Consider the following 12,082-nt stretch of genomic DNA (forward strand, 5'->3'; position numbering starts at 1 on the left):
TCCCAACCCCCAGAGACAGAGTAAAAAGAGAAGAGAGGAAACGTGAAGATGAAGTAAATCTGTTCCTTTCACAGAATTAAAGACAAAATGTAAGTCAACGTTTATAGCAATTCAAAGTCCTTGACCTGCACATCAGGAGAGTTAACACGTTCTCATATCTGAAGAGCAATCAACATTACTAAAACAGAACTGTGGGGAGAAAAAGGCTTGTTCCAAGAATTGAAAGATACTTCCACTTCATCAAAGCACAAACATTTTTTGGCAGGAGATCATTAAGAAATAATTTGGTCCTCAGCAACAAGAAATGCTCAAATGTCTACTACTCACACCTATTAACAAAATAGTACATGCAGTGATAAGACTAGCACTCTTAAATACCTGGTTTTCTTCTTTAGGACTTGACTGTATTCATTTCTAGAAATGTTTACTATCATTATAAGCTGTTCTTCACTAGTACAAATAGTCAAGAATAACATACAGTGTATGAATTATGAAATGTGGACTTCTAAAGGTGGAAACTGTTTTCTCTGCAGATGCCTTTTGTAACAGGAGTAGGCAAAGGATAGCCAACAGGCTGCATATGTTTCCCCAGGACAGTTGCTTCGCCATTAAATAGACAGAGAGACAGACAGATAGATGGCAAATTGCATCCCCAGAAGCCTTGGATGGCAGTTTGCCATTCAAAGACTTTTTCAGTGTCTGTGGGCCTGTTTCTGAAACAACCTTTTCTTAGAGACTGAAGAGAGCTGGCCATATCTGCATTCGTTTGTCTCTGTGGATCAGCAACTGTGTTCAGGTGAATTTGGATCTTTGTGTCAGTATCAGAGTATAAGCGTATCTAATCGCTGTACTTGCAATTAATGTATGTTATGTGTTACACAGGGTTTCAGAATCCCGTCATTTGCACCTGTACATGCCACCTGGAATGGCATTCTTGGCAGCCATCACATCAATTGTTTACTATCACAACATTGAAACATCAAATTTCCCAAAGTTATTGATAGGTATGTACCATGTCACTATGTATCTCTCATGGCTGAGGTCTGATTATGTTTGGCAGTACTTCAATGCAGTATCATTGATCTGGACTAACTTATTTAGGTTAAAGCTCCCAATATGGGCTATAAATGTCCACCTAGTCCTCAGTGAGGCATTTCCCACTCCTATATATTTGTTATCTGTAAAAATAGGTTTTTTCTTATCTCCTAAGCTTACTTTGGGGGCTTTTAAATTTGTTTTCTGTTTATTCAATCTCCCTTTGGAATTAGCTTTGATATATAAGTATACCAAGTATTTTAGCATACAGTGGGCCCTCGATTATGAACGGCGCTAGTTGCAAACGTTTCGGGTTACGAACCCAATCTCATAGGAAACTATAGACCCTACTTGCGAACGCAGAATCGAGTTACGAACCAAAAAAGGGGGGAAAGGGGGGGAAGGGAAAAAAGAAAAAACATTCTGCCCCTAGTGGTAGGAACAGATTAAGCAGCTTTGCATTAGTTCCTATGGGAACTAATAATCAACTTGTGAACCGCCCCTCGACTTAAGAACCAAAAACAGCCAGAACGGATTAAATGGTTTTCAATGCATTCCTATGGGAAAATTGGTTTCGACTTACGAACTTTTTCGGTTACGAACGGACGTCCGGAACGGATTAAGTTCGTAAGTTGAGGGCTCACTGTATTTCCAAGTCTGAACTATACACTAAAGGGAAGTTACTCTAGTATATGTTATTAATATATAGGAACATTTCATTCCTTGGGTAAAAAAATACTGGGGAGGGGAGCAAAGATCAGTTTTGTTACAAACAGCAAATCATTAGACACTACAGTCTACTAGTGTTTCAAAGAGATTGTTCTGGTTGACTTTCATGCTTAAGCAATCTTACAAGTAACACATTTGTTTAATCAATCACAAAACAATTCCTTCCTTCCTTCCTTCCTTCCTTCCTTCCTTCCTTCCTTCCTTCCTTCCTTCCTTCCTTCCTTACTTACTTACTTACTTACTTACTTACTTACTTACTTACAAAACAAAAAGAAAACAACAGTCCTCCATTTGGCATCTCACCACATGAACCTGCTGTCAAGACAAATTCCAGGTTAAGATTATTATGAAAGAAGTTGGAAACGGATAATGTTGTAACCAAATATGGTTATGAAGAACTTTGTGCCAAGTCTTCCTTAATTGTTAGCCCTTCCTCCACCCCCCCATGCATTGCTCATTCCTTTTCTACTGTGTGATCTCCTACCTCCTCCAGCAGCTACCCACTCAGACAAGGAGGCAGGGCAGGGATTCCTGCAATGCTGCCTGCAAGTGGCTAGTTGCTGGAAGACGTGGAGAAGGAAAGTCCATGCTCCTGCCAGGACTGAAAGATTGCTCTATGGGAAGGGAACAAGCAACAAATGCTGGATAGTGAGTGGGAGTACAGGTAAGGGGGTGGGGAAGTGAACATGTGGCACCTATAATGCTGTGTTAACAACATAGGACAACTCAGCATGAAGTGCTTCATGCCCATTTCTAGTTGCAATGCATTTATATATACAGTGGTGCCTTGCTAGACAGTTACCCCGCATGACAGTTTTTTTCGCTAGACATTGACTTTTTGCGATCGCTATAGTGATTCGCAAAACAGTGATTCCTATGGGGGAATTTCACTGGACAACGTTTGGTCCCTGCTTCACAAACTGATTTTCGCTAGACGACGATTTTGACAGCTCCCTCTGTGCTTGCAAAACAGGTGTTTTCGGGACCTAAGCTTCACAAGACAGTGATTTGAACAGCTGATTGGCAGTTTGCAAAGCGGCTTTCCTATGGCTGATCTTCGCTAGACAACGACGATTCTTCCCCATTGGAACGCATTAAACAGGTTTCAATGCATTCCAATGGGGAAATGCTTTTTGCTAGACAATGATTTCGCTAACCAGCAATTTCAGTGGAACAGATTATCATCATCTAGCCAGGCACCACTGTATAGATTATTTGTCCACTTTTTGAATACTATGTGCAGTGTTGCTTGCCCAGTCTCAAAAGCTGAGAAATGGAAAGTATGCAGAGGGCAAATAAAATGTTCAGGATTACAGCATCTTCCCTATTATTAAATGTTTAAGTGCTTCAAAATGTTTTAGTGATAAATTTGGAAACATAGGTGTACTTTGGTGCAGTTTCCATAGATAGCCACTGTCTTCCACCAACCAAGAAGAGTAAAAAATGGAGGCAACTGAATGGGTTCATATCAACACATGAGGAACAGATATTTTGTAATGCCAATGGCTTAATTCTCCATTCAGTATCAAATCATCTTCAGTACTTTGTGTTACATAAAATATGGTTTGCAGCAGTATATTGGAGAAATTCACTTGTTGCCCAGTAATTACAAGGATTACAGCTAAGTTCTGAGGAAACAGAGGCACTTGAGGAAGGTCAAGTATGGTGTCATGCTGTCTGCTAATCAAAAGGTCCCTGAGTTTCAAACCTGAAAGCCCTGCTTCTATTATGCCACTTGTCTTTTCCTTGATTTAAGAAACAAAGAGATTGCTAACCCAAAACATGGTAAACTCCATCAGTTGTGAAGAAAGTGTTTAGAAAAGGTTTTTGTCTCCCTTTCTCAAAACACTCTCATCCAATGAAATTGTTTGTCAGATCTGTTCAGGAGGGAACACAGACACTACTTTTTCACACAATTCAATCAAAGTCATGTGACAAAATGTTGTGAGGACTACTGCTTTAGAACTCTTTCAGAAAGGATTAGGTCAATCCAAGTAAGATCAGATCCAGTTTGGGAAATTTTGCTGCCTGAGGGAAAGCAGAAAATGGTAGTCCTTCATCTCAAAGAAAAGAAGAATGGTACTCAAGGCAGGTGTTGGGGTTTTTTTTTGTTCTTTTTTTGGGGGGGTTTCATCTCTAGCAAAAAAAAAATCCTCCCAAAGTCTCATCTTCTTCCTAATGCAGTATTCAAAATGTAATAATAATAAATTACATAACAATTGGAAGCCTTTTTGTTAGGCAAAACCAGCTGCCTAATATTTGAACAATGCACTGTGAGTTGTCTTTTTGTACCTCCTGAAGACAGTACATATTTTTGTCTAAATGGTTACCAACCTTGAGTTCCCAGGTGTTCTTGGACTACATCTTCCAGAACTCCTGGCCACCACAGCTAGTAGTGAAAGTTTCTAGGCATTTTAGTCTAAGGTCATCTGGGGACCCAAGGCTGGGAACCACTGTTCTAAATGCATAACTGCCCTAGAGAGCCGTAACCCCACAAAAGGTCGTTCAAATAAGACTATGATGAGTATAAATACTTCCTATATTATGTATTTTTTATATAATGTCTTTAAGAAAATTTTGGACAAAATCCTGTTGAAATTTACTCCAGTGAAAATGCCATAAATAGCATTGATGAATTGCTACCAATTAAAACTTTAGTGTAGGCATTTGCTGTTGTGTGCCAAGTCACACAACTGAGGTACAATAGCAAACATCTACACTAAAGTATTAAGTGGTAACTGTTTGCCAGTGAGATTTATGCCAAATGTGTGATGCCAGAGAGTGGAATGTATAGTATTTTGGCCACAATGCATAAAGTTTCAGTAAAAGCTGCATGCAACTCATTTGCAGAACTTAAAGTGAGCATTCATTGTACAAAAAGTTTGATTTTTTTTAGCCTCTTTGAGCTGCTCTATACTGTAGTCCCTAATCCTACACAGTGTGGTCTAGTGGGTTGAGTAATAGACTAGGACATATGATACCTGGGTTTGAATTCCTGCTTGGCCATGAAATTTCACCATGTGTGTGCGCAAAACTGATAAAATCACTCCTTAACTATTTCACTTACCTTGAAAGCCCTATAACGGTCATTATAAGTTCGTTCTGACTTAATGGCACATAATACAGTCCTTTTTTCAGATAGCAAATACAAAATGAAAATGTAGTACCTCTTATTTCAGGGCTTGGGAAATCTGATCTTCCACATGCTTTGGATTACATGTCCTACTATCCATCACAGCTATGCTGGTTTGGGCTTCTGGAAATCCAAAACATCTGGAGGGATTCTGTGTTCTTCTAGTATGGCTCATCCAAACTCTACCTCTTGTTTACAACAATAATAACAAAAAAGAAGAAGCAGGATCCCTTGCTCTGATTTCGAACAAGCATATTGAGGCCATACAATGTAACCAATGGGAGATTTAACCAATTTAACCAATATTATTTTATTGTTTTGTAATTTATTTTGTTAAGAGTGTTTGCTTTTATTCTAGTCTATGAAGGTAATTTATGGAGATAGGAATTATTGATTACCTGCTTCCCAGGCTTCTCTGAATAAACTGATAATAAAGCAAATGAATATATCACCTTATATTAATTCTAAACTACAAACTCAATATGGTAATTCTACATTGTGGCTGAGGACTGAGATCAAATTTTGAAAAGCTGGCACGTAGTAAAGATTGAAAGAAAATAATAGCACTGAAAAGTGATTCCCCCCCCAAAATTACATCAATATGCACAATTTGTTGGGAATTTTTGTGTCAATTACAAAAAAAAGTCTCATTATGTGCTGATGAAAAGCCTTATCAGAGGTTTCAAAGGAAGCAGTATTTCTGCAAGAAGGATGTTGTCTTCTGCCAGCCCTCTGCACCATCTGAAACTGTTCCCAGCTCTCCAGAAATCAAAGAAGAAAGACAATCACAAAATCACACTCTCATACTGACACTGACTGACTCTGATTCTCTCTTCCTGTGGCTTCTGACTGTCTGCACAGTAGCAAGAAATGTCACGTGCTGTCTCTCAGCCACTCAGTGTCATTCATTTACATGTTCTCATAGTGAGCAGAAATATCAAACAGTTATTTGTTATCCAACAGTTATTTTCATAACTGATTTTCACTTTTGTTCATTTTTAATGGAGGCAACTGGTAAGAAAAGCCAAATTTTACACAAACAAGCAAGGGAAATTAAGATTTTTTCTAAGTTTCCTTTTTCTTGCTTTCTTTTATTCATTCTTACTTTTAACTGCAAAAGATCATATTTCTTCAAGCCTTCACACACACACACACACACACAGAGAGAGAGAGAGAGAGAGAGAGAGAGAGAGAGAGAGAGAGAGAGAGAGAGAGGAGTCCTTGGACCACGTTAAAAACCTATGAAATAAATAATTATGATTCACAGATATTCTAGGCACTCTGTTTATATTCTGGGGCATAGCAGGTTTCAATGAAAATAATCCAGAACCAAAAATGGTTGCTGCTGCAGCCAAATTGTTAGATACAATTTTATCAGCCCATTGTTAGATGGGTGGGGCTTTTGCACCTAGCCCATTGGTGTTTCTTAAAATATTTGGCTCCTGGTGCCATATTCAAGAGGCAGTGAAGGGGTCACTATACACATTCTTACAGTCTCCAGATGTTCTAGCAAGCACAGTTAACTGTAAAGAAAGTTGGGCTTCAAGATGAAGACATTATTGACTTTCATACCAAATGACTGACTCTAATACTCTATTTTATCAACAAAGAAACAAAAATGTCAACTCAGTGAAGAGCCTTTTAGCGCTTTAAAGGCTACTGGATTTATTTTCCCATAGCTTTGCATCAGCAAGAAAACTGGATCACATTGTAAAACCATTCACCCTTCTGACTGAATTTTAGAACCCACTTATAGCGACCCAAACAGAGCTTTCAAGGTAAGTGAAACATTTGAGGAGTGGTCTTACCTGTGCCTCACCCTATGAGTTTTGACAGCTAACTGGATATTAAACCCAGGTCTCCTGAATTCCATCGTTCTATTTACTACACCACACTGAGTATCAACTGTAATAACCTGAGAATATTCCCTCCTTCTGCTTTATCTCTGTGATTACTATTCATAGATTGTGATTGGTTGCGGTATTATAGACCTTAATTCTCTCCACTATGATAATATGGATATCCTGCTGCAAACAAAGAGGCATTAATGTCCTCATTGTTCCTTTGTACATTACTCAGCTTCTGTAGTGGTGGTGGTGGTTGGTGTTTCTACTAGGTAGCTTTCAGATACTTATACTCAGAATAGGGCTTTAAAGGAAGGGTAATGTATTTACTTTTTGCATGAAGCAACATCACAAAATATTGCTGCCGTTATCTTTGTCCTAAGCTATCTGTTTCAAAGTACTGTTACTAAGGGATGAAAAAGAAGCTGGTGATAGTTTATTTTAAGGGGAACTCAGGCAATCATATTGCATTTCTCTACAAGGACAAAGGCTGGATATAAATTAAATAAATGAATATATCAGTGCAATTTATTTTAGCATAGCAAGTTGCAGTTAGGTAGGCTCATTTGAATCAATGGAATGTATGAGGACTCCCCATTGATTCAGTGTGCCTACTCTAGTGGATTTCCTATGCTAAGTGACAGGATTTTGACCAAATAATACTACAACATTTTGTTAAATTTTGCATAGCTCCTACTATTCCTGACAGTTAAAGCATTGTTTTTCTTTCAACAGCCTTATTATTCTATTGGACTTTAGCTTTTATAACAAAAACCATCAAATTTGTGAAGTTTTGTGACAATAAGATTGGACCCCTCCAGCTTCGATTCTGCCTCACAGGACTCTTGGTAGCTCTTTATGGGATGCTTCTACTTGTAGAACTTAATGTCATCAGAGCGAGGGTAAGTTATATTCCTGATAGTCTATAATTTGAATTTTTTAGGTAAAATAATATTTCAGGTTTTATAAGTAACTATAAGCTGGCATATCTAAAATACCTACCTGTCAGTACAATTTTATACATATTTATTCAAAAGAAAGTCCCACTATTGTCAGTAAGACACTTCTTGGTAGGTGTGTAGGGTTATTGTCTAAATTATAGAGAATTATGGTATACTGTAGTTCTGTGTATAATGTATCTTATATTCAGAAGTACGTTCCACTGACTTCAACATTTATTTGTTCAAAACATAATTACAATATAAATAGGCACCGGTTTTCTTATGAAGCTCAATGAACTTCTCTCTCTGTCTCTTTATTCTGAACTGTTATTGTTTTGCAGTAACAAACTGTTCCCTCCACTTTCCACCAAAAGATGGATTATACATAAGAGAGGAAAGGAAACAGAAATAGGTCTACTCTGATATAGGAGCCAAAACATCTCAGCTAGGAAAGAGATAACTCCAGAAGATCTCATTAACATAACTATGGCACATCAGGCAACAGGAGCTGGACTGCATAATAGAGCAGGAGACTCCCTTCTCTGGTCTGCTGCCCAGCATTTTGTCTTGTTAAAGTCACTGGAAGGTGAAGCATATGGCTTCAGCCTGTTTATATCTAGAAGGCATCAAATTATATTGCACTCTTTCATCAAAGAACAAGAACAAATACAATCTTAGAATCCTGGAGGGGACCCTATGGATCACTGAGGCCAACCTCTGTCAAGTAGGCACACAGCAGTTCTGAAGTCACACTAAATTAATAGTAGTAAATTAGTATTAGAAACAAATAATTAGAAACACTGTCTTTCAGTGGTTGCTTCCAAAACAAACTGGTAGTTCTGGTGCCCCAGGAAGATCTTCAAATAGGCTTTTAGTAATACAGTGGTGCCTCGCTTAACGAGCGCACCGTATAACGATGAAATCGCATAGCGATCCGTTTTTTCGGATCGCTAATGCGATCGCTCAACGTTTTTTTAATGGGGCAAAATTCGCTTTGCGAAGACCGGTAAGCGTTTCGCTTACCGATCTTCGCAAAACGACCCCCGATGATCAGCTGTTCGGCGGCCAAAATGGCCGCCGGAAGCCTGGAAATGGCCCAAAATGGCCGCGTGCAGCGTTTTCGTGCCCTCGTTAAGCGAGGCGAGGGCGCGAAAATGGCTGCCGGCCATCCTGAAGCATCGCTAACGGTGAGTATTTGGCCCATTTGGAAATCCCTGCCCCGTTCAGCGATGCTTCAGCATAGCGAAGGTTAACCCGGAATGGATTAACCTCGCTATGCGAGGCACCACTGTACTTATATAGATGACTGGATAGTTCAATGAGTTGGGAGTTTGATTGTCCACTGTATCATCCAGGGGGAAAAAACACAGTATGTCTAATATTGGCCAAACTATATAGGCCCATTTCTAAGTACTTTGTACCAAGAAAGGCCTGCAAGTGGTTGCCATAAGTCAGAATTTCCGCGACAGCTGATAATTAATTAATAAATTATATAAATCAGTTGCAGGAATCCTGTTTGTTAAGACATAGTGTAATGTGATGTAAATGTATAGGGCATTCCACCTCATTATTAAGGAATGTGCAAGGAGATTGCACAATAGGCCACATGGTTTCTCTTTTGACCAATTAGTCAGTGTGCTAGCACAGGTTCCTATTGGACAGAGCTTTCATGTCGATATGATTGTAGCTACCACACATGTAACATCAAGTTATGCCCTTAGAGCTATGTAACAGGATTTCAGCCGGTGTGCTAATTATAATTCAATCAGATTAAGTGAAAAACTAATTCAAACGTCATCCAAAATAAGGCATTTTCTTTATTTCTATCAATTTCCTGAAAATTAATGTAGTTATGTTACTAGTTAATAATAATTGTGTGTAGTCGATTCTGAGTTATGGTGACCCTTTTCAGGGTTTTCTACTTTGAAGAGTACTCAGAAGTGGCCTGCTATTAGATGCTCTGAGATCATGCAGCTTGCCTAAGGTTACACCAACTGGCTCTTCTCCCCTGGAAGACCTATTAGGGAATTGAACTCCCAACCCAGGGACTCACATTCAGTGATCTATCCAGCCAGTTTTCTGTTACCCATTATAACCACTGAAATCATTGGAACATAAATGTTCCTAACTTTGTTGGATTCTTTCAGTCAGACTCCCCACTCTCACAGTAAATGTCTGCTTTAGAAATATGTTTGTATCAGAGGCACAGTCAAATCTGGTTGACAGGCAAAATTATTTGATATATCACATGTTTATTTGTTACATATACAGGTATATCTTACCCTCCAATAAACTTAATGGTGGTACACATGGTTCTTCCCTATGCCATTTATCCATACAACAGTTCTATGAGTTAGGCAAAGTTGGTCACTCTTTCAGTACCATGAATTAATAAAAACAAGAATATTAACGTCTTAGCTCTCAGTCTGGTACACTAATGGACTGCACCACACTGGATCTTGGTTATATTATTAGTAAAAGTATGCATTTCTTTACTGTGAAAGTAATTAACTCAAAGTAAACTTTAAATTGAGCATTATATAATTTTAGTACTACAGAGGAGGGGTTGTTGCTTGAATACATTTTGTTTCCATAAATTGGAATGCAAAGTATCCCCTCTAAACATAGGCGTTAAACATCATGATTATTTGGTCACCCTGGACAGAGCTATCTGGGGTGGTGTCATCATTTTCTTATTTCCATTAACTTGCTTAAGATTGCTTTTGACTTTGTGGATTTTAGAGGTATGTTTTCTTCAAAAAACCCAAAGAAGTGAAGCCCCCTGAGGACCTTCAAGATCTTGGAGTCCGATTTCTGCAACCTTTTGTGAATCTGCTTTCCAAAGGAACATACTGGTGGATGAATACCTTCATCAAAACAGCACACAAGAAGCCAATAGATTTGAAAGCAATAGGCAAGTTGCCTATTGCCATGAGAGCTTCAACAAATTACATGCGCCTCAATGAGGCTTTTAGAGCCCAAAAGGTAAGACTGATTACATTTAAATTATTTTTCTGATTTTTAGAATCAGAGCTTCTTCCTTTTCCCCAAGAATTCAATGATCCTCTGTTCAAAATAACATTATAATGACTACCTAACTTTAAGCTCTGGTGTGTGCTCGCTCATTTTCCTCTTCTCTCTCCATTCCCTTTTTCTTTTGTAGTATGTATTTTATGCCATTGCACATCTTTTACATTAGAAATATACAGACAGGTGCAGTTTTTATTTTAGTCTATGAGTATCTCTTAGTAAATTATAACTGTATACACTGATAATAATACCTTTGATTATTATTCTCAGAAAACATCCTTAGATTCTCAAAAATGTGTGAAAATGGGGCGTTTGCGATGATGGGGGGGAAGCCACCATCGAAAAGCGATTTTTCCCCATAGGGAACATCGCAATGCAATCGCTTTTGCGATCGCAAAATCTTCATCGCTATGCGGATTCGTCGTTAAACGGGGTGCCCGTTAAGCGAGGCACCACTGTATATGAATAAGACATGTTCTTTAATCACTTTGGAATATGGCATTTCACATCCTTCTCTCTAATACTTTTTAAAAAAATATTGTTTGACAGAATAAAGACACCCCATACCCACAAGGATCCAGATCTATCTGGTGTGCCCTTTGCCATGCCTTTGGGAGACCTTTGGTTCTGAGCAGCACTTTCCGCATACTGGCTGATTTGCTTGGATTTGCTGGGCCACTTTGTATCTCTGGAATTGTTCACCATGTTGGCAAAGGGAACAGCACCTTTCATCCAAAGGTACATTTCTTTTTTCATTTTTCCAAACATGCATATTAGTTTTCTTTTAATATAGGCATGTGAGACCTGTATTCTGTGGACTGTGTATGTGGATACCCATATACACAGTTTCTTGCTCCTCTCTGGGCAAAATAAACCTACTCTTGCCTGCTGGATCATCTTTCTAATGAATGCTTACTATTGTGGGAGGAAGTGAGATAGCAGTAAAGAAGCATGACTGCTCCAAGTTGAGCCAAGGGGCCTGAAGCAGGGAAAAAGAGGAAATAATCAATAAGTGGAGACAAAACATATAGAGCAATGTAAACAGAGGGAGCCCTCTCTAAGCAGTCATTTCAAGCTTGTGTTAATGAAAAAGGGGAAATGGGAGTGAAACAAATGAAAAGATAAAAGGAGAGTGATGCAGAAAGAGATAGAAAGGGAGAGAGGAGAGAAAGAGAGAAGGAATGGCGCATAATATAGGTTAGAAATGCACTGAGATGGGATGGTGGTGATATGGGGGACAGAGGGAACCATGCAATCCTGTGATGCTGCAAAACTCAGACACGCTGTTTCTACCTACTTTTGGCTGAAGCTCTACCCTTCCCAGTATGCAGCCTTCAACAGATTGTCCCATAGGAAATGTAGCTATAGCA

General features: G+C 38.8%; 1 protein-coding gene across 4 annotated transcripts in view; it reads left to right on the forward strand.

The window, feature by feature from the left end:
• ABCC8 (ATP binding cassette subfamily C member 8) overlaps window positions 1-12,082 on the forward strand; it is a 95,769-nt gene that overhangs the window by 5,280 nt on the left and 78,407 nt on the right. For all 4 annotated transcript variants that reach the window (XM_072985704.2, XM_020802952.3, XM_078383873.1 and 1 more), the window contains exons 3-6: window positions 883-1,004; window positions 7,477-7,643; window positions 10,425-10,667; window positions 11,262-11,450. In XM_072985704.2, the coding sequence (XP_072841805.2) occupies window positions 883-1,004; window positions 7,477-7,643; window positions 10,425-10,667; window positions 11,262-11,450 (721 nt within the window). The remainder of the gene's footprint in view (window positions 1-882; window positions 1,005-7,476; window positions 7,644-10,424; window positions 10,668-11,261; window positions 11,451-12,082) is intronic.

The sequence above is a fragment of the Pogona vitticeps genome, chromosome 1 (assembly GCF_051106095.1).
Source record: "Pogona vitticeps strain Pit_001003342236 chromosome 1, PviZW2.1, whole genome shotgun sequence".
Lineage (NCBI taxonomy): Eukaryota > Metazoa > Chordata > Lepidosauria > Squamata > Agamidae > Pogona > Pogona vitticeps.